At 39.0% G+C, this 27949-nt stretch overlaps 2 protein-coding genes and 1 long non-coding RNA gene across 5 annotated transcripts; all 3 read right to left on the bottom strand.

The window, feature by feature from the left end:
• Positions 1-110: 110 nt before the first annotated feature.
• Positions 111-8494, bottom strand: LOC119917535 (multiple inositol polyphosphate phosphatase 1-like). The gene is made up of 5 exons (XM_038737898.1): positions 7818-8494; positions 7529-7723; positions 4053-4150; positions 3129-3259; positions 111-1854 (listed from the first exon to the last, which is right to left on the bottom strand). Exons 1-5 carry the CDS (start codon positions 8404-8406, stop codon positions 1470-1472), a joined length of 1398 nt encoding a protein of 465 aa, XP_038593826.1. The 5' UTR covers positions 8407-8494; the 3' UTR covers positions 111-1469.
• Positions 111-18733, bottom strand: LOC119917536 (multiple inositol polyphosphate phosphatase 1-like). The gene is given in 6 exon segments (XM_038737899.1): positions 111-1456; positions 15071-15468; positions 15665-15795; positions 16890-16927; positions 16930-16986; positions 17716-18733. Coding segments are annotated over 5 exon segments (909 nt in total). The 5' UTR covers positions 18014-18733; the 3' UTR covers positions 111-1456; positions 15071-15083.
• LOC119917537 lies at positions 10481-27949 on the bottom strand. 3 transcript variants are annotated; one of them, XR_005447293.1, is made up of 11 exons: positions 27530-27949; positions 13659-13760; positions 13437-13493; positions 13283-13351; positions 12689-13036; positions 12344-12565; positions 12162-12253; positions 11868-11931; positions 11636-11772; positions 11294-11512; positions 10481-11190 (listed from the first exon to the last, which is right to left on the bottom strand). It is a non-coding gene; the product is annotated as an uncharacterized LOC119917537 (long non-coding RNA). The 3 variants fall into 3 exon arrangements; XR_005447292.1 differs by having other exon boundaries at positions 10481-11512; positions 27530-27946; XR_005447294.1 differs by lacking the exon at positions 11868-11931 and having other exon boundaries at positions 10481-11512; positions 27530-27945.

Raw genomic sequence — 27949 nt, 5'->3', positions numbered from 1 at the left:
ATGAATTCGCTGATTGTCCATCTAGTCATATTTAGCTTCCGCGATAAATCATGATGTCTAGACCAAGCTGCCACACCAGAGCTTTCAGTGGAAATTATTACCAAAACACCTTTCCCATAAGTCACTCTTTATTAGTTTAGTACAGATGGTTAGTGACATAAATAATTTTGCTTTACATAGCAGATATGTAATAAGCCATTCATAGGAACAATTTTTGGGATTGGCAGCCCTTTGGCAAGCGCTTCTATTTGGTAATCATTTTACATGATGAGCAAGTCTGCATAATATAAGTCATCACTGAAGGGTTTTAATCTATCTGTTTTGCAGTTGGAAATGTTAATAAGTACATTGATTTTGGACAATCTGTAAAACCAAAAGATTTTCTTTTTAAACAGATATGCAAATAATTTGTAAATGGTCAGTTAACCATTAGTACAACTTACAAACCCTGTGTAAAGGTGCCTTATTAGAAAGTGGTACCCAAAAGACTAAAAACTATACATAATTACAAGAATTGATTTAAGTAAAGCTACGAGGCAGAGTGTTTTCTTAAATTGCCTTACTAATTTCAATTCAGACCTGTCATTTTAATAAATACAGAAATGAAAATGGTCAGGATTTCCATACTGTAAGCAAAATCAGATACTGTGAATGTTTGTATCTGACACTCAGACCAGAAATGACAGAGACAGTCTAGGATGTGAAGGGTGGTTAAAGACACTAAGGGTCTACGGTTGATGACATGACAATAGACCAGAAGTGAGTGAAATTGAATAAAGCTGAATTAAAGTAAAATATTAGTAGCCAGTGGATGTCTGGCCCAGGGCACCAAAATGGCCACAAGCAGCTCTGCTAAATATATTTTTTACCAGAAAGTTAAAATGATTTGTAATGCATGTGTGATTTAATAAACACACAGCCAAATTTCTCATCATCTATACTGATCACACTCTAAAACAAAGGATAACTAATTTTGGTTGAAGCAACATCAGTCACAAATGGCAACACACTTCACTTCGGGAAATGTTTCAGTGTTTGGTGAGAATCAGAAAACAGCAAAGTGATGAATATGGATGTGAAAGAATTCCTATGGGGAACATATATGTGTATACTGCAAATATAAAGTCTTTAATTCCGGCTCTAAGTTGTGCAATAATGAAAAGAAACCTTGCACAAATAAGCAATATAGCAGTAGTAATACTGTAATGGTAGAGGTAAAGTTGAAATTAAATTCTAGGATCATGGGGTGTTTCAGAGACATTAAACCTGCCTTTTCTCAGGCTTAAGACAAAAGGAGAAAATGCTTATTTGTTGCTTTGTTTAGATTAAGGAGAATGTCAAACAGTGATGGTTTAGGAGAAGCGTTCAGACTAAGATGCTCCCACACCACAGTTCTCACTCTATTTTGCAAATAAAACATTAAAGGCACTATAATGCCTGCCTTCTTTTCCAGAATCTGCCCTGTCTGTCTAAACTTCAGCAGGATGCTTGAACAGCTGACACTCAGTCTCAAAGTCACAGCCTTTGAGTAGATCACTGTAGTGCCCTCTGACGTCTTGATAGAGCGGTATGGAAGCCCGCTGGTCAGTCAAACCGGGGAAAGTCACAGGCTTCTCGTTGAGCAGCGGCTGCAGCCTCAGGTCGCCTCCCCCGCAGTCGTATAGCACCAGGAGTAAGTTGGCTGCATAGGGTAACGTGTGGCTGGTGCGGAAGGAGCGTTTGGCCTGTGTGGCGTAGTTGGTGGAAGTCAGTGTATCGTTGTCCTTGGAGAAGCCCAGGAGGGTAAGCAGCGGCAGGAGGGTCTCTGCATGGCCGACCTGGACTGTCACGGCTTCAGTCACCTGCTGGCCTGATCTGACATGCATGACATACATTATCAGTTTCAGGTCACAGAATGAGATCTGCTTGCTGTCTGCCTGTTTAAGTTCTGTTTTTTTTTGCCATGTTGGATTTATCCTGGACCTGTATCTGCCTACTGCCTTAACCATTGTACTTGGTTACAAAAAAAATACTGGTTTTCAAACAGGAAATCACTGCCTCTTGCCAAAAGCAACAGCGAAACAACCCAGATCATTGGGCAGACGCACTGAATGAGGAATCTCAGGAACCACAATAGCAGTAAGGCCAGTACAATATTATGAAATTCACAAACACAATTAGCAAATATTTGAATAGACTTTTCATGTGACAACACTGAAGAAATGACACTTTGCTACAATGTAAAGTAGTGACTGTACACCTTGTACAAAAGTGTAAATTTGCTGTCCCCTCAAAAAACACAGTCACACAGTCATTAATGTCTAAACCACTGGCAACAAAAGTGACTACACCCCTAAGTGAAAATGTCCAAATTGGGCCCAATTAGCCCTTTTCCCTCCCCAGTATCATGTGACTCATTACTGTTACAAGGTCTCCGGTGTGAATGGGGAGCAGGTGTGTTAAATTTAGTGTTATCGCTCTCACACTCCCTCTTACTGGTCCCTGGAAGTTCAACATGGCACCTCATGGCAAAGAACTCTCTGAGAATCTGAAAAAAAGAATGGTTGCTCTACATAAAGTTGGCCTAGGCTATAAGAAGATTGCCATGACCCCGAAACTGAGCTGCAGTACGGTGGCCAAGACCATACCGTGGTTCAACAGGACAGGTTTTACTCAGAACAGGTCTCGCCATGGTCGACCAAAGAAGTTGAGAGCACATGCTCAGCGTCATAATCACTTAGGGGTGTACTCACTTTTGTTGCCAGCGGTTTAGACATTAATGGCTGTGTGATGTGTTATTTTGAGGGGAAAGCAAATTTACACTGTTATACAAGCTGTACACTCACTACTTAACATTGTAGCAAAGTGTTATTACTTAATGTTGTCACATGAAAAGATATAATCAAATATTTACTAAAATGTGAGGGGTGCACTCACTTTTGTGAGATACTGTATCTTATTACATAGACCTTCATTTCCTCCCAACATTTATTAAAAATATATCAGTGAGCCACACAGTTGCACTGAGAGAGCCAAAGGATGATGGAAAGAACTGAAAGACAGACAAATGCATTGTTGATTTTGGTGTTTACATGGGATTTGTTAGCCAAAATACAGAGTAACACCAAGTTAATTTAGGTTTTACTCACTTGTTCTCCTTAGCTGCTTTGTCCAGTCGACTAAACACATCATGGAAGAGAATGCAGCTCGACTTACTGTTAATATCGTAACCATAGGCTCGTTTCCAGAATTGCTTCAGGTCATTTGCGTATTCCATGACCTGTTGGTGCAGATGTTACAAAAGATTGCTTGTCCGGATGTGGAGTGAAGACTACAAAAAATAATGTGTCAGTCTTCTGGTTTGTGAGGTAAGATTTCAGGCTACCTGAGTGTTGGGTCAGCTCGTAGCACAAGACACAATGCACTCTTTGTGACATAAATACTGGCAAACATTAACAGCTCAGTACTGTTGCAAAGCAGAGAAAGCATTACCTGCTACTTTTCTAACAAAGTAGTAGGTAAGGCAGGAATCTTTCTCTAACTTAGCCTTTCATATGTTTCTTCCCTTTTATATTCATTGCATTTATTTGTTTATTTATAGAGACAATACAGAGTACATGGGAAGATGTAATGCAACAGATGTAGTATAGGGGGCCTGGGTAAAGTTTGAGGTCTAAAGCTGTGTTTTCAACACAGGATCTTTCCCCAGGGACTAAGAACTTTTAGAAAAACTCACAGGGACCAGGGTCTAAATTATGTTCTGGGGACATTATTTTACCCCCTAAAAAGTCCCACTACACTACTACACAGGGGGTAGTAATTTTCAAATGTATAAGAACTTTGGGGAGGGGGCTCGCTGAACATTTCTGATTGGTCGAGTACTCGCAGTTTGTACCTAAGGTTACTCCCCCATAAACTCCTCTGACCCTTCAACATGAGAGTCAGAGGAGTTTATGGGAGTAAGAGGCGTGCAGTTGAGAGTTGGAATCTCACCTGCACGCCAATTAAAGACAAATAAACACAGACATTTGATGACACCGATATATTACATATAATCTAGCCGAGGCCCATACCTGTGCATCAACCTCATCGAAGAGTTGACACCAGGGGGAGTTCACAGTCTTGATGGCAAACTCATATGCACACAAGTAAAACGCGGCTTCTGCCATATCTGTAGGAGAAAGGTTGAAATAAAATGTTAATAAGTAGCGAAATCAGACAGGCCAGGCAAACATTAAAACAAACACACAAAAACACAGGGAAGTAATCAATTTTATCTTAGAAGCTAACGACTATGGTGCACCAGTTCAAGACATGTGACATTTATTCAAGGCCCCAAAATAAAATCAAAATTGGCTACAACTAAGTCTAGTGGAGTTTCAATGCCTTCAAATTACAAAACAGCTCCACCTACTGTGCACATACTCACTGTGAAATATGACCAATGGGATGTTCTGCACACGACACCTTGTGTCGTTAGAAGCATTTGAGACAGTTTTCAGGCTGTGACAAAAGTTTTACTGACTAACACTTTAGGGGGAGAGGTGGAGCATAGTTTCCTATATTATCCTGGAAAGGAACTGACATGTATCTGTGAATTCAGTGGGAAGTCCCAAGAAATTACTGTGTAATTTGGTACTAATTATGAGAAAGTGTTGAATTGGGACATTTTTAATTAATTATTTCCAATTATGTGCGAGTGTAACTGAGTGAATATTTTAGTCTGTGCACAGCAGGTGAGTTGAAAATCCAAAAATGTGAAATTTGTTGCGTGGCAAGGCAAACATACAGTCCAACATTTATGGAAAATAAAGTTTTCAATAATAGATGAATAATGAATGGATTTAAATGGGTCAGTGTTTAAGGAAGATCCTCTGAATGTCAGCAACTGTGTACAGGACATTTTGAGGTATATTACTTGAGTATTTCCATTTTTCCACTATATACTTTTACTCAACATTTTGGAAGCAAATATTGTACTTTTCACATTTATTTGATGCCTTTAATTACTAGTTACTTTGCAGATTCAGATTATTAATAGAAAATGTAATTACAAATAAATGATAATGCATTATTATGGATACAGATAAAACTTTATTAATCCCTTGGTTAAATTCACAAGTTATCCATATATATAGTAAAAAACAAGTCCCGTCTTTACCAGCTGCCACATTAGTAAAGTACATATTACTACATAAATAATTATAATCCAATAATATGATATATATTGTTCTGAAAAGGGCTTTTATGCATAATGAGTACTTTTACTTTTTGTAATTTAAATATATATTGTGATGCTAAACTTCCCATACCTTTGTGCTTTTCTTTCAGTAAAATTTGGAAGGCAGGAATTTCGATGGAAACATAGTTTTTCTACATTGTGTAATAAGTTTTACTTACTTATTACACCACAATGTAGTACTTTTTCCACCAGTGACTGTGTATAAAGTCAGCGCATTTAGAATCAGAATCAGCACCAAATTACATATTTACACATTTTTTCTTCCAGAAAATCTCTAAGGAAATTACTAAGTGTAAAATATATAAAGTTACCATTTACTGTGCTTGGACTATAGGACAAATACACTCAAACAACTCTCGCTGTAAGTATTCCTGTGCCAAGTTCTTGTCAGCTTTTACAGAGGAGTAATAGAAAACATCCTGACTGAAAACATCACAAACTGCTATGGGATTTGCACGGCCCGGGACCAGAGGACTCTGCTGCTAAAACTGCTCAAAAGATCATTGGTACCAATCTATAGAGCATCAGTGATATCGGTGAGATGAGGTGCATACTAAGGACAGTACGCACCCCAGGCAGAGCCTGTTCACCCTGCAGCCTTCTGGGAAGAGATATAGAAGTTTCTGCTGCTGCACCACCAGACTGCAGAGCACCTTTCCCCCCAGGCTATCAGACTTCTTAAACTCAAACTCATCCTCAGCACTGCTCCACTGAATATAGTTTATTTCTGTTTACCTTTTTTATATTACTGTATATTGTCTGCTACAACCTGTTGTAATATGACAAATAAATTTACCTTGTACCTTGGGATGAGCACACATCAGACCTTATAATGAAAGGTAAATAAATCAGAGTAACATTCACACAACACACTCAATAAGCAAGTATTATTAAAATTGATCATCTTAACACAAATCTGACCATCCCCAGTGGTGGAATGTTATTAAGTAGTACATTTACTTTATGTTGTATGGAAGCATATAGGGGACTAAATTTAAATTATCATGCAAACATGAAAATGAAAATGTAATCCCACAATAACATTATTATTTTCCACATATGTATGTGTTATTTAGGTAAAAATTTAAATGAAAATGCAATCATTTTCACTTTCACATACTATACCGACTTCAAACTTGGAACCTGTAAGTTTAGCCATTTTTATGTAGCTTTTCTGTTTTTTTGAACACTTGCCTGTTGAACTTGACGTTAGCATATTCTGCAGCTAATGTGGCTTACTGTAACGTCAAGCTGTTTCTGTTGTGTATTGTGACATTAAGCCCACCCGCCGTCGCCTGTATGTGTGTCTGTTGCTGCAGTAGCCTATGTAAGTTTACCTGGTAGATGCATGGCACACGTGCAAAAAACGCTAACTTGCTCATACCCGAAAGCTGTAACATCAGTGCCCTGCTAGGCAGTGTCAAGCCCAGGCTAATACAAACCCATTCTCATTCAGAGATATACTTCAATACTAGTATTAGTGACAATACCGCAGCTCCGTCACAGTTAATGTTATAGGAACTGTCAGTCTGTCTGTCATATCAACTACATAGCTGTAATAGTTACAGTTATGAACAGTGCAAAACCGTAATCATAACTACATACTTGAGATGATATTGGACTAAGGTTAAACTGCAAGTGTTTCCTACAGACAGGCCAGCAGAGGTGTTTCCTGCCAGGCTGACAGAAGAGAACAGAGGACTCCTCACTCCTCCTCAAGTACAGGTTTATACTTGGCTGTTCATTAACTCATGTTAATACTGCTATTAACAGTGGGTTTTTTTGTTTCTTCGTGTATTTTTCAGTAAGATATGGTAGACGTTATTTCCAACTTTTACCACTAGAGGGAGTATACTGTTGAGTGAGTCATTTTAGGAGCAGTCGCAACACTGTAAGGTTAGTACTTTGCTGTTTACTTAACTGTTTCCATTTTCATTTTAATATGGTCCTAGAATGCTCACACAAGTATATGAAAATAAAAACAACAGATTGCATTTTCATTCAATTTTTACCTAAATAACACATACATATGTGGAAAATAATAATGTTATTGTGGGATTACATTTTCATTTTCAAGTTTGCATGATAATTTTAATTTAGTCCCCTTTATGCCTCCATACGTTTTTGATACTTTAACATATATGGTGGGAAATACCTACCTACTTTAACTTCAGTAAGATTCTGAATGCAGTGCTTTTACTTTATTATTGGGGCGCCTTTATTTTACAATGTTGTAATTGATTTTTGTGTTTCTTTTTTTTTTTTTTACTTAAATAAAACGATCTCAATACTTCCTCCACCACTGACCATCTGTGATGTTATTGTAAGGTACTCCAAGACGGTCTGCGATCTTCTCCTGGACCCTCCTCATCTCTGGTCCCTGCTTGAACTTGTCCATCTCAGACAGAGCTGAGGGGTTGTTATCGACTTCCTGCACAAACCTGGTGCACTGGTCAAAAAACCTCATCAGAGCATCATTTACTGCGTGGTCAAACTCCATATCTGGGTAAGTAGGGGAAAAGGAGAAAAGGTTATACTGAAAATGCATGAAAGTGGTAAATCATCAAAACAGTGCATCATCTCATCATAGTGATACCTGTAATAGCCCACAGCTCTGTCAGTCCTGCCTTGAATGACAGTGTGCTGTTGACACACCTGTGCTTTGAGCTGGTTATGAATTTAAAGAAACCACCTCGGAGCTTCTCCTCTGAAATCAGCGAGGGGAACAGCTTTGAAAGCCTGACGGCCAGATGCTTATGATCGCTCACACCTTTCTTGACAAGTCGGCCATCCATGTCCTCAGTGTACCACATCCTCCACTGGGTCTGGATCTCACGCAGCCAGCTCTGTTTACCTGAGGCGCCGCTCTTCACCAGCTGGTAAAGCTTCTGCATCTTCTTCACATTTTTGCTCGTTGGGTACCTTGTGCCGTGTCGTATTATGGCCGTCACGTGGATTTCGCGACACTGTGCGGATGGAGGCTGCAAAATAGATCTGTTGACAGCAAGTATGTCCTCTATGAGATACGGGTTCACTTCCTCGTACCTCCCTTTCGTGCTGAAATATTTGGCGATAGCGGGTATGTTTGGGTTGTCCTCGCGGTTCACATTGCTCCGGAAACAGCAGCAAAAGGCAAGTATGGAGGTGAAATAAACAACAATTGTTTTCCAAAAAATGATCGACATGATGCAGTCTGGTAGCTTGAATGTATGGCCGCGGGCACCCCACCCCCATCTACCAGACCCAAAACCTGAACTGGGTGACGCTGTCCATGTGCGACTGACCAACCAATCCATTACACGGAGGCTGTCGACTGACACTGAGGTTACGTAATAGACTGGACATTGAAATTAGGGCTACTGCTTTGGCTTCAGTTCTAAAAGGGCATTTACAACTTAAAAAAATATTTTAAAAAGTTAGGCTTGCATGATTTATCCTGGACACACTCCCCTATACTCTTCTATATATTTTGATTAGCATTAGTTTTCACCACCCATCACACTGCTGTGTAGTTTGTCAGCAGAGTAGGCCTACCAACTTTCAGAGGTGAAGTCATTTTTTTAATAGGGTGCTATTTGGACTTCATAACTTGGAATAAATAAATAGTTGATGTACCTATATTTTAAAGTTCTGTTACATAAAGGATATATCTAACTTCATGATAAACATATTGGTCGAGCTTGATTGCATTAAATATAGATATTTTAACAACATGAGACAAGGGGGACATGTCAACCCTGTAAGGGCTTAGACATAACTGTTTAAATGTGTTTTCAGGGCATGATTGCTACTAAAATTACATTTATATAGAAATTATATGTCCCTCATTCTTATTAGATATTTGTTTTACAATAAAATAATTTAGCATAGGCTAGGCTTATATTGAGAAAAACAAGCGCACATTATGAAAAGGAGATTATTATTTTTTTCCACTTAAAGGGACAGTTAATGCAACTCAACAGGGTGGACAGTGGTCGCTGGGAACAAACATAAAACCTTGTTTTTTGGTACAAAAGTTAACAATTTTGATAAAAACAACACTAGATTAATTTAAAATTAGATAATAATGAAATATTTGGAAATACATATACAAATACATACATTTTTAGATCTAAGTTGAATGATTAACACTGGGACATGGCAAAATCCCATAGTACTTCTTAAAACAAAGCTTTTAAAATGTAAATAAAACAACTTAGAAGACAATCTCATTGTAATCATAATTAATAACAACTGACCTTACATGAAAAACCAAATGGAACTAGTATTTGTCCACATTTAGACAAAATACAACCTGATTTGTATTGGGGACGCAAGTTGGAGTGGATTGTGAGACTCATTTCACTCTTGTCATCACTCGCTTGTGGTGGAAGAACTTAGATCCTTTATTTAAGTAATAAAGTACCACTACACACAATGTAAAATGAATTAGCCTACGAGTAAGAGTCAAGTAGTTAATGTTCTACTTAAGTACTATCAGCTAATGTATTAAAACTAACAAAATCGGCTCCTGTTATACATTATTATATATGACATTATCAATACAGACTAATCAATGTGTAAGCATCATTTCACTGGTAGCTGGTTGAGGTGGAGCTAGTTTGAGGTGGTTAAGTATACTCTCCAAGGTAGATCTGAGAAATGTCGCTATAATGACTTATGCATATATTTATAACACGATATAATGCGTCCATAAGACATTATAACAGTTGTTATAATCACTTACAAACATGCATTAGATGCTATAGCAAAGTTCATAAAGTATTATAACCTTTTGATTTAATGTTTTATAACTAATAGTAATACCAGTTTATGTCAATGTGCAGCAAGAATCTCCGACCATGTTCCATAATACATTATAACCACCGCCTCTGCCTCGTTATTAATACACTTTAGTCACCATTTACAATTGGTGATATAAAATGGAATAATAGCATGTCTTTGTTTGCTGTAAGTAAAGTGTTAAAATATCTATCCCTGTATAATATATTACAGATGGACATAATACCATATGAACTAATTATAAGACCTTATAACACGTAATTGTTTGCTTTAAGTAAAGCAACACGCATTTAGCGCAGGAAAACAACTTTTATTTATGTTTCTTCACTTTATGAACAATCTCTATGAATTTTGAACATTTTACATTTTAGCACAAAAACACAACATAATTACATCAAGGACACCCATTCTCAGGGTGGTGAAAGATCGCTCAAGAGAAGACCTGTTGCCGACCAGCATCATGTAAGAAGAGGCTCAGATGTTGTCACAGATGAATGGCGAGCCTATGGACAGGCCCTAACAGATGCAGTGGACAATTAAAGACAACCACTTCACAAAACGTAGACTATTAAAAGACATTTTAAAGTAATTGAATGGGAACACTGTTTGGGCAGTAGGAATGAGAATCTTTTGGCACCTCACGATTCGATTTGATTACAATTCAGAGGGCGGTGATCCATCTTGTGAAAATTCTGGATAACTACTAAGCATTTCGTTTACACATTAAAATCCAAAAGAAATGTCTCCTCAATTGCTTAAAAGGACTAGTTTACATCCCTGATTTACTTTAGTAGCCTCAGCTCCTCCGTGGTCACCAGCGTCCTTCCTTTAATAACCAGTTGTCCTCTGGACACTGAAATATAATTTAACTTAACTATCAGGATGTACAGTATGTGTACAGGACACCTGTTTAGCTTCAACCTGCTGTTCTCATTCCTCAATAAGTTATGTAGTAATGACACGCAACTAATTAACATTACTCCGTTACTAATTTCGCTAACGTTACACTGCAGCCAAAACCGTGCTTTACAGACCGGGGATCTGTTAGCTAGCGCTAACCGCCTTCACTTTTCCAGCAGACTTAACGGACACACTGTGACCTACACTGCACATGTCTGCCTGACGGACAACTTACTAAGTAACTTTATATATATATATATATCAGATGCTGGTTGGAATAAACGGTCCTGTTGAAGACATCAAACATATTTACATTACAACATAGTCTGTAACTATCATTCAGTGACATGTAATATGGTACAACATAGGCAACAAATTTGTGTAACTTACATAGACCTCTTCTGACTTGTCTCAACAACAACAAATCTGATGTGGCTGGTGCAGGTACGGGGGGGCACCAAACCAAGCTGTCTGGGGTCATCTGGGAGAAGGCTCCTCCTTCTAGGCATCCCCACTCCACTTGTGAGTGTGTTCTTCACAATCCTTCTTTGCAACTTGGAAATGTATCCGTAGGTTTTTTCAGATTTCAAGGCATATACGCTGTATCTTCTACCGTATCAGTTTGTAAGTAGAACAAGAGAAAACCTTGAGTGTAAAGACAATCAATTGCATATAAAACATGGGCTGAATATTGTACTCTGAATGGGAATATTATACAAGTGTAAAACGTACATCTCTTTGCCGTCCAACGTTTTCATTGTTGGTCGGTTCCGGTGGAAACTTTAGTCCAAAGCAGCAAGCAGAACTCTTAGCGCTTGCTGGCATACATCAGGATATGATTCTGGATTGACTCTAGGTCTGCAGTCGATCTGATAGAACAAACAAATACATACTTCTGTGTACATGAGCAGTAAGCATAAATATTACTAATATACATCAGTGTGAAAAAGTATAGCCACACTACCTGATTCGCAGATAGTTGTGAACATCTTTCTGCCACCTCTTATCGAGAACTATATCCACTAAAGCTTCCCCCCCAAAAAAATAAAGAAAACGCAAAAATGACTACACCAAATGTCTAGAATGAGTAACACATCTTCTGGCAGAGGAAAGTAAACAAAATCTGTTGTCTTTGAGTGCAATGAAAACTTCCATACCGTCATCCATCAACTGCACATAGTTCAATAACCCTGATGTACAGAATAGTAACTTTATGGTTAATAAGTGTTTCACAACATTAGCCAGTTATTACACTTACTGCTGCTATTTTTTTGGCAAAGTTCATCGCACCATGCCACATGTCCAGACTGTGATGAATTCCAAGGGCCTTGTATTTGCCTTTGTCTGGGTCTATGAAGCGGTAAATAATGTCATGTTACTATAATACTTATATTGCTGTTATACACATTCATCCATACAATATATCACATGAATACTTACTCATAAGGGCACCAATCTGGGCATGAGCATCTGTGCAGATCTCCACTAGCTTTATTTCTGATGTAAGCTTGTCCAATCTGGATGAAACCCTCCTTCTCCATGATGACAGAGTTCCATGATGTTTGCCGCTTGTCTATGGTGGCAACATGAATGATCTCCTTGGTGTCATTCTCCATGGTGGTGTAGCTGCAGTATTGTGCACAGTGACCAGGAGAGTCATTTCTGCCATCCGTTGAAATTTTTTAAAATATAATTCAACAGAAAAACAGTTAATAGTTGTTTCCATACTGTCATTGCTTAGTGTATTCAATAGCTATGTTACATAATACAGTATCAACTACACACCTAGGACAACAACATCTTTCCCTTGAAGGCCACAAAGAACCTCTGTCCTTCTCTCTTCCCAGAAGTCCTTTATTGTATTGACGCAGTAAGTGTCCTGAATGGAGAAGAAAGTGTTTCTGTTCACCATCCCCGTGTTCATGAATTTGAACAAGAGGCCAACCTTTGCGTAGTTGTTGACAGACAACAAAATGTTGGTGGACAAGAGAAAATCTCCAGCTTGCATCCCAAACTTCATCACAGGCTGGGAATTCCACAAGCTGTGTCCATTAGTACAGACCCAGGCAAGGAAGTCCATCGATAGAGTGTGCTTTCTTCAGTGCTCCACCCATTCTATTCAGGCACAAAAATCTGTAGTAAACAAACACCACAAAACAATTGCAAATTGAGACTGACAAATAACACACCGTATAGAAATCGGTGGAAGATCCTCTTCATCAGAGCTGAAACCATTCTGTCCATCATCTCTTTCAAGGGAGTAAGATGAAGCTTTATCTGCCCAATCAATTCTTTACATAATGACAACTTTCAGATAAAAACAAGTTCTCAAATAATATCACTGAAAAATAATACATGTAATTAGGAAGTACTACTTACACACTGTTCATTGGGTCATTGAAAACATTTTCCTCCAAGTCCTCCTCAACAATGCTCAAGTCATGTAAGCTGCAAAAAACATATTACAAATATATATTATGAACATTTGGAGAAAAGCAATACAGGGCTAAAAGTTATGATGTGTAAATGTTACCTTTGTTCAAGGCCCTGAATTTCGTTGGCTTCTGGAATGACATCAAGATTCTCATCTCTGTAAAGAATAACCAGAGCAAGTTGTGTAAATCCCACATATTCGCATTCAACAGTAGATATAGACCAAAAATAAAATAACACACTATTACACACTAATCATAAAGTTCATGTTTCTAATCAAAGCTATTAGGACAAAATTAATATATTGTTATGCATGACTTACCGGTCTGTTCCACTAGAAGCACCAATGCTAGACAATGCTGGAGCTGGGACTTGCAAAGGTTTTCTCTTCAAGGGAGTCGATGTTGCAGGACCTGTCTCGTAGCTGGAGAAACAGCAGCAGCCTCAATAAATGAAGTGCTACATGACTGTAATACATTACTGTTCTGTAATCCACAATGTGTTACATCTTTGTAGGGTTTGCTCATCTTGCCTAATAAATTGAACATCCCAAAAACTATCACATCTAGTGCAAGTATGATCACCGACAGACAACATGGAAAACGTAAGCCAAGAGTGTGTAAAAATGTCCCTGTTTCTGTACCACAGTCCATTGTAAAACACATCATGGGTAGGTTTACAAAGCCATAGTCAAGTACTGAGTGCCATAATTTGAGCTTGTGGTAACCTTTGTATGCACCCTAGAAGCAATACAAACAAATACGTTGTTTCTAATGTAAATTCTGACAATAAGCATAATTAGTCACTTGATAAGCACGCAGTGTTTTTATCGTAATGCTGTGTTTAAACATTTAGCTTGCTAATCTGAGCCACCATGCTCCATGCAATGTTACGGTTTTTCAGCTAATTTTTTAATCATCAGCTGATTGTCTCACAAACACAAAAGACACATTTCTGTTTACTAAACGAAGCCGAAGCGCTGGAGAACAACCTTCGAAATAACAACCCAACTAATGTTACATATTTCTTCTAATAGGGTAGTAAAACTTTAGCTGGCTAATATGAGCTGTTATGCTGTAGGCTAACTTGCTGTTTTGCGGTCAAGAATACTAATCAGCTAATTGTCTCACGAACGTAACCGGCACATTTATCCCCACATAGCGAAGCCATAACAGTGTTACCGAAGACTTTTCTCAAATTGCTGCCGTTTTGTGTTAAATAGTTGATAATTTTCCCTCTTTTTAGAAAAGACGTTTAGAGGGGAAGTCTGCAACCTCATGTAAAAGTTATTCCTAGTAAAACAAAATCCAGATACTATTGCATATTGATATATGTTCATATAAACCACATTTTCCCAGCCACAATGAAACATTTTTGGCAGCTCCAGACAAATCAAAAGTCAATAGTTTTCCTACTAAGAAAGTTATTAATAACTGATTAGATGGTTTTCTATATTATAGTTTTTTCTATTGATTTGCCATAACTATGGAAAGAAAGTAAACTCTCAGTAAAAAAAACTAAACAAAAACACATTTAGTAATAACTTAATCTTTATTTCAAGTGTTTATTGCAGTAAGCAGGAAAGTGATCAAAGTAAGACATTCATCTTTAACATTTCCAAAACAGAACAATTACAAAATTGCTTATTCACATTTTCATGGTGGGAGCATATTTATTACCTTCTGCTAATAAAGGAGAACCAAGCTGCTATGACTCCAGAACCATCTCCAGAATCTGCCCTGTCTGTCTAAACTTCAGCAGGATGCTTGAACAGCTGACACTCAGTCTCAAAGTCACAGCCTTTGAGTAGATCACTGTAGTGCCCTCTGACGTCTTGATAGAGCGGTATGGAAGCCCGCTGGTCAGTCAAACCGGGGAAAGTCACAGGCTTCTCGTTGAGCAGCGGCTGCAGCCTCAGGTCGCCTCCCCCGCAGTCGTATAGCACCAGGAGTAAGTTGGCTGCATAGGGTAACATGTGGCTGGTGCGGAAGGAGCGTTTGGCCTGTGTGGCGTAGTTGGTGGAAGTCAGGGTAACGTTGTCCTTGAAGAAGCCCAGGAGGGTAAGCAGCGGCAGGAGGGTGTCTGCATGGCCAACCTGGACTGTCACGGCTTCAGTCACCTGCTGGCCTGAGCTGACATGCAGGACAAGTGGAGTTCAGAATATAACCTAGACTTAGGACATTTAACCTTTGACAACAGCAAGACAACTAAGACTGGAGGACAAGCAGATAAAATTAATGATGTAGGTGTTTTTTTAATTGAAGGTTTTCATCAAGGTCTTCAGCAAGTTCGTTCGAATGGACTGCAGGTAATTTAAAGTCCACCTACTTGATTTCGCTGGCTGCCTTGTCCAGTCGACTAAACACATCATGGAAGAGAGCACAGCTCGACTTGCTGTTAATATCATAACCATAGCCTCTTTTCCAGAATTCCCTCAGGTCACTTGCATACTCCATAACCTGTTTATACAGATAGTTCAAAGGTGGCCTGTATGTGGGTGAGCTTTACACTTTTAAAAGAGGAATATCCTAAGATAGCAATCTGAGATCAGCACATACAGTAACACAAAACACTCTTATACATACAATGCCGAAGGGTTTGAATAAATGGTTTGAGAGAAGGTAATGCATTGGCATTTTATGTTTTTCCTGGAGAAATGCCACTGGTTAATATTCATATTCCTCTTTCCTTTCTTGGAAACAAGCAATAGGCTATCTAGGGTTCTGAGAACCTCCGACCTAGATTAGATAGAGCTGTTTGTTTGCGTTGTCCTGTTTGTGTTGGATTCAATAGTTGGTTGAGTATCTGTATGTCCCTGTGGCCCCGGTTGACCCAAGTGCTCCTCTGGCCGCCCCGGTCTCTAGAAGCGCCTCTCTGTTGAGACATTATGGCAAAATAAACTCTAAACCTAATCACAAAGACTTACACTAACCCCGTGCTTGTTTTTACCTCCTGCATCTGTGTTTCTGTTTCTCCCTTTGTAAATTCCAAGGAGACTTGCTTGTGATAAATTGTAAAAATATTTGCTTATGTAGAAAAAACTCGTGATGAAGAGCTCTATAAATAAATGTGCTGCTTATGTTGCAGAGTATAGACAATTTGCAATGTATGGCTGTTTCAGCAGTGTCACAGAAGACATTTTAACATGTCACAGTAGGAAAAGCAGAGATGTAATAAATTAATGACAGATTTATTCAATTTAGCTACTTCTGTTTCAGGGTCCTGGTGTTGTGCATGCTGGCCCACTGTCACACTGTCATGGCTTAATGGGACACTTGAAAAGAACAGAGCCACAGTTAATTTTGTTAGTAACACCTGTGCTTTTTCTATCATACCTGTGAAAAAGACCTACTGTACAATCCCATTTGTTCTCACTGTAATAAATGACTCTATAAATAAATGAACTTCCAACAAGCAGTTTGTGTTTCTGACCCACAAATATCTCCTGACAGACTGTAGTCATCCTCATAAACATCATAGCTGAATTAAGGAAAGCATTTGATGCCGCTGCCACATTAAATCTACACACAGTTGACCACTATTTGCTCCTTACCTTTGCACCCTCCTCATCAAAGAGCTGACACCAGGGGAGTTCGCCGCCTTGATTGCAAATTCATAAGCACACAAGTAAAATGCAGCCTGAGTCATATCTGCAGGAGAGGATGCAGGTTGGTATAAAATGTTTAGTGGTGAAATAACACATGAAATGCAGCACATTACGCTAGTAAATAAATGACAATGTCCACTTTAAGTGGTGCAGAGGCCTTACTACTCCCACATTAGAAAATAGCTCCACCCAGTGGATATATAATAGCTGATATAAAGTATCTAATCTAATCAATATGCATGAGCCTTTAGTCTGTTTCAGGCAGTGACACAGATTTGATAGTGTAAATTTACAATGCTTGGATTAACAGCAAATTTACTCAAGAATCTGGAATTTCTCTTTTGATTTTTAGGACAATAATCTTGATCTGTCATTTAAGAAACCCAGTGTATGAGTCCACTGTGAGCATGGATTGAGTTATGACAAAGGATAAATACTTTAGAGTGCATGCACACAACACACTCAACAGTGTAAAGAGGTAGTATTTCAGCAGCTATGACCATGTGTGATGAGACTGTACGGCACTCTGAGACGGTCGGCGATCTTCTCTTGGACCCTCCTCATCTCTGGCCCCTGTTTGAACTTGTCAACTTCAGACAGAGCTGAGGGGTGTTATCAACTTCCTGCACAAACCTGGTGCACTGGTCAAAAAACCTCATGAGAGCATCATTCACTGCGTAGTCAAACTCCATATCTGGGGAAAAGGGTTAAACTGAAAATGCATGAAAGTGGTAAATCATCATAACAGTGCATCATCTCATCATAGTGATACCTGTAATAGCCCACAGCTCTGTCAGTCCTGCCTTGAATGACAGTGTGCTGTTGACACACCTGTGCTTTGAGGTGGTTATGAATTTGAAGAAACCACCTCGGAGCTTCTCCTCCGAAATCAGCGAGGGGAACAGCTTTGAAAGCCTGATGGCCAGATGCTTGAGATCGTTCACACCTTTTTGGACGAGTCGGCCATCCATGTCCTCGGTGTACCACATCCTCCACTGGGTCTGGATCTCACGCAGCCAGCTCTCTTTGCCTGAGGCATTGTGCAGGACGATGTTGTAGAGCTGCTGCATCACTTTGATGTTTTTGGTCGTCGGGTACCTTGTGCCGTGTCTTATTATCACAGTCAGATGAATTTCTTGACATTGTGCAGATGGAGGCTGCAAAATAGATCCATTTACAGCAAGTATGTCCTCTCTGAGATACGGGTTCACTTCCTCATACCTCCCTTTTGTGTTGAAATATTTGGCGATTGCTGGTATACCCGGATTGTCCTCAGGATTCACATAAGTAAGTAAACAGCAGGAGATGATGAGGAAATGAAAAACAATGAACTTCTAAAGAAAAATCAGCATGGTGCAGTCAAGATGAGGCTTGAAAAGCTTTTCCAAACCCAAGACTTCTGTGTGACGACATCAAAAATAGGACTGAGCAGAGTCCAGTTTAGTTTGTTTACCGCAATTTCCTAACAGCAGCGTATCCTAAAAGTTGTAAATACAGTCCCCTCCAAAAGTATTGGAACGGTAAGGCAAATTCCTTTGTTTTTGTTGTTCACTGAAGACATTTGGGTTTAAGATCAAAAGATGAGTATGAGACAAGAGTTTAGAATTTCAGCTTTTATTTCCTGGTATTCACATCTAGATGTGTTGCATCTAGATGTGAACAACTAAGTACATATCACTGTTTGTATTAGACCACAGCATTCTTAGGGGAGCAAAAGTAATGGAAGAAATAATCTTAAAGTAAATAACATTTAATATTTGGTGGCATAACCCTTGCTTGCAATAACTGCCTCAAGCCTGCGACCCATCGACCAAACTGTTGCATTCTTCATTTGTGATGCGATTCCAGGCTTTTACCGCAGCTTCATTCAGTTCTTGTTTGTTTCGGGGTGTTTCTCCCTTCAGTCTCTTCTTAAGGAGTTGAAATGCATGCTCTATTGGGTTAAGGTCAGGTGATTAACTTGGCCAGTCTAAAACCTTCCACTTTTTTCCACCTGATGAAGTCCTTTGTTTTGTTGGCAGTGTGCTTTGGGTCATTGTCCTGCTGCATGATAAACTTCCTCCCAATTAGTTTCAATGCATTTCTCCGTAAATTGGCAGACAAAATGTTTCTGTCCACTTCTCAATTCATTCTGCTGCTACCATCATCAGTTACATCATCAATAAATATTGATGAGCCTGTTCCAGAAGCAGCCATGCAGGCCCAAGCCATGACATTACCTCCGCCATGCTTCACAGATGAGCTTGTATGCTTCAGATCATAAGCAGTTCCTATCTTTCTCCACACTCTTTCCATCACTTTGGTAGAGATTAATCTTGGTCTCATCAGTCCATAGGATTGTGTTGCAGAACTTTTGCGGCTCATCTCTGTACTTCTTTGCAAATTTCAATCTGGCCTTCTGATTCTTACAGCTGATGAGTGGTTTGCATCTTGTGGTGTGGCCTCTATATTTCTGCTCTCTGAGTCTTCTTCCAACAGTGGATTGTGATACCTTCTCCCCTGCACTGTGGAGGTTGTTGGTGATGTCACTTACTGATGTTTTGGGGGTCTCTTCACAGCTCTCACGATATTTCTGTCATCAACTACTGTTGTTTTCCTTGGCAGACCTGTTCGATGTCTGTTGCTCAGTACACCAGTAGTTTCTGTCTTTTTCAGGACATTCCAAATTTTTGTGCTTGCTATGCTCAATGTTTGTCCACTGGCTCTGGTCAATTTTTCCTTCTTTTCTCAGCTTGACAATGGCTTGCTTTTCTCCCATAGACAGCTCTCTGGTCTTCATGTTGGTTTATCCTCTTTAACAGGAATTGGAGTCTTTATAGAGATAGTGGTGTTCTTGCTCATCCCTACTAATTATACACATTCCAACCAAAATATAGACACTTCTGTGGTAAACAAGACTAGTGCCATCAGTGGAAAGGGTTCCTGACAACGGCCTTAAAGGTTCAATGTGTAAGTTTTAATGACATCTAGTGGTGAGAGTTACAAATTGTGCCCCCCCTCTCCTATCCAAGCGAGCTGGATAGCTACAGTGCCTGAGACAGGACAAAAGATGTCCTGTGTGAGAAAGCAGAGAGTTGCCAGTCAAGAAGTCACTTTTTTTTTTACATTAATTTATAAAGAAATTATATTTACTTGATTATTCAGTAAAACCATATGTTATTGTGAATATTATTGTTACTTGTTCAATAAACAACAGCCACATCAAGAAATGAAGTGTTACATGATGTCTCATTCTCCTGTAATTCATTATTTTACTGTACTGTAATCATACTTTTTGTTACATCTTGGGAGGGTTGGCTCATCTGGACTAACATACCAAAGTAAATGAAGAAGATCTCAAAAACTATCACATCTAGTGCATCAAGTATGACCACTGACCAATAACTGTAAGCCTCACTGATTCTGCACCACAGTCCATTATAAACTACATAATACATGAAGTTTACAAATGCATTGTCAGGTTTAGCTGGCTGATTGCTTCCATGCTGTAGCTAATGTTACCGTTTTACCAAATATCAGTTGATTGTCTCGCTAACGTAACTGGAAAAGCCAACCCTCTTCTTACTTCTAATGAACCAGAGCCCCGTTTCAGAAAGCGGGATTAGTGGAAATTCTGAGTATGTTGAGCCTGGGATGAGGGAAACTCTGGGTTTTCTGTTTCAGAGAGCGAGATCAGATAATCCCTAGATCAGTAACTCCGGCAACTGATGTAAATTGAAAAAAACGTCAGTTTCTCTCTGACTCCTCCCCTCCTGCGGAGCCTGAGGCGGCTTTCTGACACACCGTTTCATTTCCTCATTCATTCTGTCGATATCAAAGCACAAATCTGAACGCATTTACATCTTTAAAAACTTTAAAATCCTGGTTAGATAGGCATTTAGTTTGTTACCCAAACATGATCTTGAACATGACTGCTTTATGATCAATCTGTCATCGATGTAAAGACAGATCCCTGCACATTGTGGATTTATCCTCAGCACAGAATAAAATCTATGTCCGTCTTTAGGTAGCCTATAATGCTGCGACTCTGTGGACAGTTGCACTGAAAACACTTACTGTGGGCTACGTTACTGCAGTAATCACTATTTAATATGTAACCTATAAAACTGATCAATGAACATGTTCATTATGTTAATTAAGGCTAATGTGACTATTTCTGACTGAGGATGACTGTGGTGCAGCTGCAACAAATAGGCCTAAATAAGTGTGAGAGGAGAGAAACTGCTGGTCCGCAGATTGTTCAGTTCTACAGAATATAGTTTGTGTTATAATAGAGTGTAAGGGACCCCACAATTTATTTTTTTTAAGTTTTCTATTCAATTTCAATGTGTGCTGCAATGTTATTCAACGCCCAACAGAAGTAGGATGTTTTGAAATGCGCTGCACAGTTGTCACCACCAGGTAGCGTTGGTGAGTAAGCATCGATTTATAGTAGTAGAAGAAGAGCTATCCTGCTCTGTGTTTTTGTTATACCCCGTGTTCACGAAGAGTTACAAGAAGACGCTATTAGCTTTTGGCAGCCGAGAAGTTTACAGGCCGGTAAAGGTTGTTGTACACTGCTAAATCTTGTGGAAGACAGCAATAAAACCCCACTACAAGTTCTCGAGCGCCTGTCTGTGTTTCCTGGCTGCAACATAAGGTTTAAAAGTGAGTTTTTCATTGTTAGGCCTACTGCTGATAGTCTGAATGTGTTTTGACAGCATTAATAAAATACGAAATGAGCAAGATTTTATAAATGTAAAATAGACGTCTAAAACTTTATTAACCTATTGACACATTTTCCACTGCAAAAAAATAATTAATAGGCTAACCTGCTGGGTGTGACTGTGACTTTACAATCACAGGTTCACGAGTAAACTCCAGTCTGGTAAATGATGAATGAGCAAGGCTCTATAGTAGCTTAGCTTAATAATGTTAACGCATTGATCCTTCTTCCACTCCTGCGTTTTAGAGCCTATCATGGTCCACGTTGGCACGCATTCATATTTCTAGCTCTACCCGATTAAAATGGAGGCTCTGCCTTTATTTACCCGTTGCCATGGTGAATTGTAGTATCATTTCCTCCTTTGATGATGCCTTTTTTTCATCCCCACGCACACGCTTCCATCAGGCTCAACATACTCAGGGTTGATTGAACTTATTCTGATTGCTCTGGAACTGAAAATTCAGAGTTTCCCACCTCAGGCTCAATCAAACCAGAGCTCAGGGATAAACTCAGAGTTTGTTAAGCCTGCTTTCTGAAACAGGGCCAGAGGACTGCTCAGAGACTGTTAATTATTATTATTATTATTTTTCCTCTTCTTCTTATACGGACACATTTAATGTAGTGATGGGCGTCAACACTGCCGGAATTATACAAGCAGAAGAAGAACGCTGTGATGACAAAACACGCTCTGTAGCGCTGTTTGTCCATTATCTGCTATTGTAGAAACATGAAGACACAATACTGCAACCTCCATAGAAGGGGGTGCCCGCGGTTATGTAGATATAAACTGCTCATTCTAAGGTAATAAAAACATAATGGTTCATTATGTAAGGTCTTTACACACCACTGAAAACATAGTTATATGTAGATATAGATATTATATTGCATTTCTGTCAATAAATCCTCAGAAATATTACACACTGAACCTTTAAGGAGGTGATATCTGCTGCAATATTGAACTTTGACTGTGGTGTGCACGGGGGCACCAACAAGCTGCTCTGCCCCGTCGCAAGTCACTGAAAATAATAGCGCAGTGCTGCTGTTGTTGTGGTCTGTCTGCAAGGCCCTTTATACATGTAAACTGAAACTGTAATTTCTTAACTTGAAATGGAAAGTAATATTAATTTAGTTAAGTTGCTTTAACTTGAAACTATCAGTTAGAAAAACTCAGAGTATGAAGTTGAAGTTATAAAAAGTTAATTTAACATAAAAAAAAACATTGAGACAACTAGAACCCTGTAGTTATATCACCTTTATGAACTTGAATTTGAGTTGAAACAAAGGCAATCTTTAAGTTGAGTTAACTTGCATTTTCAAGGCAGCAGGTGATCTTACATTTCCAAGTTAAACTAACTTTAAAGGTCTTACATTTAGTTATCTGAACTTAAAAATGTGAGTTGAAAGGTGTAGAATTGTATGTTTGTTTGACAAGAAAAAGCAAGTTTCCTTGAATGGACAATGTAATATAGATAGTTGTTTTAACTCACAGTATTCAGTTCAAAGTTCAAACAATATATTATTAATTAAGCAAATTGTATAATGTAACATGATGAGTTGAAACAGAGCTTTTCTTAAAGTTGAGTTTACTCACATTTTTAAGGCAGCAATTTAAGTTTTTAAGTTGAACCGCCTTGATAATTTTTACAGTGTACATGCTTGTATTTTCTTTCAAACCTGAGTGCAGAATTAAAGATAATGCAGGCATTTTGGAGTACAATTTTATAATGAAAGTCATGGCCTCCTGTGCTTGGTTGTAAATGTTTTATGACATGTCAGGGCCACGTACAAGAATTTTGTTTTTTTTGTTGTTGCTTGTTTTAGGATAGTTAAAGGAAATTCTGTGCTGTGCAGGTCTTAGTGGCAATCGGGCAATCATGTTTACGTAGCAAAGAGGCTATTTCAACTGAAAGAGATCAGACTGTAAGAGATGAATACAAACGGATCAACTGGTGATTCATGAAGGAGTCATGCATCAGTTAAGATTGATAAGGATGTAAATGCTCTGTCAGACTGAACAGAAGAAAATGTACTTAATGGGTATTCAAGATATGCCAACTAAAGTATCCTATCTCATCGAGCAGTATAAGCTGATCAGTGGTATCAAAAGCAGTGTGAATGAAAAGCAGAATTAGTGCAAGTAGGCATTACAATGTCAAGTGCTGCTTCAGTGATGCTTGTTAAGTTGTGACTGAAACTCCAAATCAGAAATGTTTTTTTGTGGTACATCCAGGACTTTTTAGGACTATGAATGTTCTCGCCCACTGCTGCCCACCTCAATTCAATATAATAATTTATCAGCAGTGGAATTGTATCATGATGATTTGATCGTGTGTTATTGCTTTACAAGAACCATATAGTTTTTCTGAAGAGAGTTTTGTCTGAAGCACTGTGTAACAGTGGGATACATTTGACCGATCCCTCCATTTCCATCTCACTATTGGAGCTATATTTTCATAACATAGTTTACATTCAATTTGTTCAAATTCTAAGTGTATATATGTTGATTTTTAAAATAATAGGCGTGCTCAAACATTCACCAATAAGTGGCTTCAGATGAGTGAGTGTCGGCTCGTGCTGTTCCAACCATAGGGTTCCAACCATAGGCGGAGCGGGGGGGGTGGCTAATTGGGCTTAAGCCCAGAATGTTTTGTCAAAAGTCTTTTAGGTTTTTAAACGAAGTTCAACTTTGTTTCATTTCCCCTCCGTCTTTCTGACTGGAGCAGCAAAACAGTGGAGCAAAAGCTCTTTTACCGTGGCGGTGGTAATGCATCTTTCAGCCGGCTTGCCCACCACTAATAAACTAGTGATGGCAAGTTTGAGTCTTTTGACAGACTCGTTCATTCAAATCTCGTTCATTAAAATTAAGTAATCTTTTTTTTGAGTCATTTCGTTCATTTGAACTAGGCTGGTTATTGTGGCGCTGCAGCCCTCTAGTGGGCGATTAAAAAACAGCGCCGTTCTCAAACACGGAAGGCTGCCTGGCTTGCTTTATTTGACAAAGTATAATGCACAAATTCACCGCTTGATTACTGTATATCATCATTTTATAAACCCCCCTCGGCCCACAACCAAATTTAAACCATGTAAAAACCACAGAAATATGTTGTCAATATGTAATCACCACTACTCCGGCTAAATCCTTCCATTTTCACAATCTTTCCCGAGTAGTATACAACCAGACCAGCCATATAAAGGCTTATGTATATAATTACTATCATTATTAATATCAGATTTGCAGTAAATATATTGAAGCAATAAGCTTGATACACTATATGAATAAACACACTCTTATTAAAATTCAACCAATTTAATAATAATCTGGCTCAAGCCACCAAGTTCTTAAAGAACTCCAGCACAGAGAGAGGAACAAAGAAATAAACACATATAAACGCAGCAATTTGGCAGGTCTGGACCCAGAATGGGCCACATCAGGTCCTGATTCTGCAGACAGAGAAACACACATGAGCACATCGCTCTCAAACACTGCAGGTTGTTCACCAGTCACAAGCTGTGAAACAACAGCACGGCTCTGTTGGTAAATGAAAAGTAAAAGTTACGTTGCGTTCTCTGGTGGACCTGGATTAGCTGTTAGCTGTTTACAGAGCTAACGCTAACATTGCTACGTGGCTGTGTTTTAATGTTTTAATGACCGGGTCTATTTGTTTTGGAGAGGAGACGACCTCGGAGGTAATTCTGCTCCAGGTAGAACCCTGTCAGGGCTCTGAAGTGGACCCAGAACAACTCTCACCAGCTGTTAGCTGTAAAGTTAAACACTAGCAGGACTAAAGTTACGGTGTGGCTGTGTTAAAACTACAACTTAGCACAACATCACTGCGCTGTAATAATGTTATGCTTTATAAAATGTCACATAATTAACAAAATAGCTATATAATGTCAGTCCAGTGACTGTTACCTGACAGCCGACCTGCCTCTCATTCTCCGGCGCTGGCAGTCACTCAGCCTGCTGATTGAACAAAAGACTGAGGAGGACCCAAGTGAGCGGTGAACGAGTCGTTCATTCATGTTCCACAGTAGGAGCTGTCGCGTGACAAATGAACGACTCAAACCTAGAGACCCACAGTTGAGAGTCGTGAAATAATCAATTCTGTTTCCTGTACTGACGAGTGAACGTAAGAGTCCTAGATCCTTCACGCATGCGTGAAAATGAACGAATCACTCACTGAGACAACCCGTTCCTCCTGAGTCATACACATGATTAGGTCTTATGAACGAAACGTTCTTTGAATGACACAACACTATAATAAACACTAAAGGTGTGTTCACACCCAAAGCGAATCCCGCGGTTTGGGCAGCTTGATTACATACAAAGTTAATGCAAAGACACGAATTCCTGCGAATTTGCTCCGGGCGGTGCGAAAGAGACGTTTGTCGAGAAATTCACTGGTTCGCAGGAGTTAAAATTTTTCAATTTGGGCGTGAAATTTGCTTGACACGATGTTGCAAAAGCCTATCAGCGGTGAGATTGTCACAACGTCACCGGCGGCTTCGGAGCACTATTTGGAGAGGACCAGGCGAGCTGTGTAATGAGCAAAATCCGACTTCCCATGTCAAATGGAACGCACCACAATTGACATGGGAAGTCGGAATTTCCGAGTTCAAAGGTCAAAATTTCAAAGGGCCCTTAAGTTGGAATTTCAATTTCATTTTTTTTTCATTTCAAGTCCCTGCAATACCCCGACTTTGTGATCCAAGATGGCTGTCGGGGTATCAACAGTTAGTGAAAGCTGTAGGTTATACTGTTTATTAGCACTTCTGTGTACTTGTGACTCATATAAATGTTCGTACACAAAGTGCTGTCCAACAGTTGTCTGTGGACGTGTTGCTACAGTGTTTAGTGTGAGTAAATACCGTACAATGCGTTTTTTTAATCAACCGCGTCGAATGAATAGCTAACCTGGGCGAGTTCAATCTGAAAACGTTTTGCACCGGTTTGCAACGTTTTCAGATTGAACGGCATGTTTCCCTGAAACGTTGCGCAACGTCTGCAATGGGCTTCGAGGTATGTTTGCTCCTGTTTGGTAAAAGAATCTTATATCGTGGAATAGTTCATTTTCTTCCATAATTTAATTCAAAAATATAATCTTATAAAAAAATTTCATTTATATATTGATGATTAGGGTTTACAGCTCAGAGAATCAAAACTCTAGTATCCCAAAATTTATTAGAATTTCAGAATAAATGATTTATTATACAGAAATATCGACCTGAGAAGACCTCTAATCAGGTAATTAACTCAAAACACCTGCAAAAGTTTCTTAAGCTTTTAATCTCTCAGTCTGGTTCTGGTGCTCACAATTAACTTTTCCACCAGATTCAAATTTGTTTTGAGATTTGAGATGCTCCTGTACTAATCTAACAAAAGTAATAATAGGCTAATTTAACAGCAGGTGGATTAACTGCAAACTGGTGATCCAGGGACTCCAGAAAAAATTAAATAAAAGCAGGTGAAATGGAAGAGGGACAAGAGATGAAAATGCGTTTAGAAGAAAGAAGTGAATAGAAGATAAATTGGGCACAGATGCCAGAAGTAAATGTAAGAGAATGCATTTGATATTCTTTGCATCTTAAGTTTCTGATCAGTGGGGGTGACAGAAGGATGGTGGTGACGATAAAGGAGCTGAAATTCGTAAAGTAAATTAAGGGATGCAAACTAGTCCTTTAAGCTGATGAGGAGACTTTTTGTTTTTAATGTGCAAATGTAATACATCATATACAAAAAAATTCTATAATTGTTTTGTAATGCATCACAGCCCTCTGAATCCTAATCAAACCGAATTACCTCCAATGATGACAGTTACACCATATTCCTACCATACCTTGGTTTATATAACTTAAAATAGTAACATCAGATAAGTTTTACCTCTTTTTAGTTGCCAGGAGTGAAAATGAGTGATCCTCAACATTTGTTTTGTTTTGGATTGCAGCGGGAGAACAATTAAATAAAAACGAGATTGTAGTCCCCTTTGGTTTGGGCTAAGCTCCGAATGTTTACAACATCTGGCTCTGCCCCTGGTTCCAACGCTGCATTTTTTACGTAGTTGTCACTGTTGCTGCATTCAAATGTTCCTCTAGTGCTCCAATTTCAGATTTCCAGTGTGTAAATACGTCTTGTTGCGCATTCCGTTGCTAAATAAAATCAAACAACTGTGCTCTGAGATGTGCTGTTTTATCGCGGTGTTTCTATGTTTAGAAATCGAAACCCATCCAACCTTATCTCACCTTTTGCCGCACGGGGACTTAAGTAACAACAACATATCTGAGGGTACCTGAAGGCAGCTCG

Source organism: Micropterus salmoides, unplaced genomic scaffold (assembly GCF_014851395.1).
Source record: "Micropterus salmoides isolate LMB-PRFRI ecotype aquatic unplaced genomic scaffold, ASM1485139v1 Ms_hic_scaffold_22, whole genome shotgun sequence".
NCBI lineage: Eukaryota > Metazoa > Chordata > Actinopteri > Centrarchiformes > Centrarchidae > Micropterus > Micropterus salmoides.
Note: the sequence above shows the minus strand (reverse complement) of the source record. Positions and strands in the feature narration are given on the sequence as shown.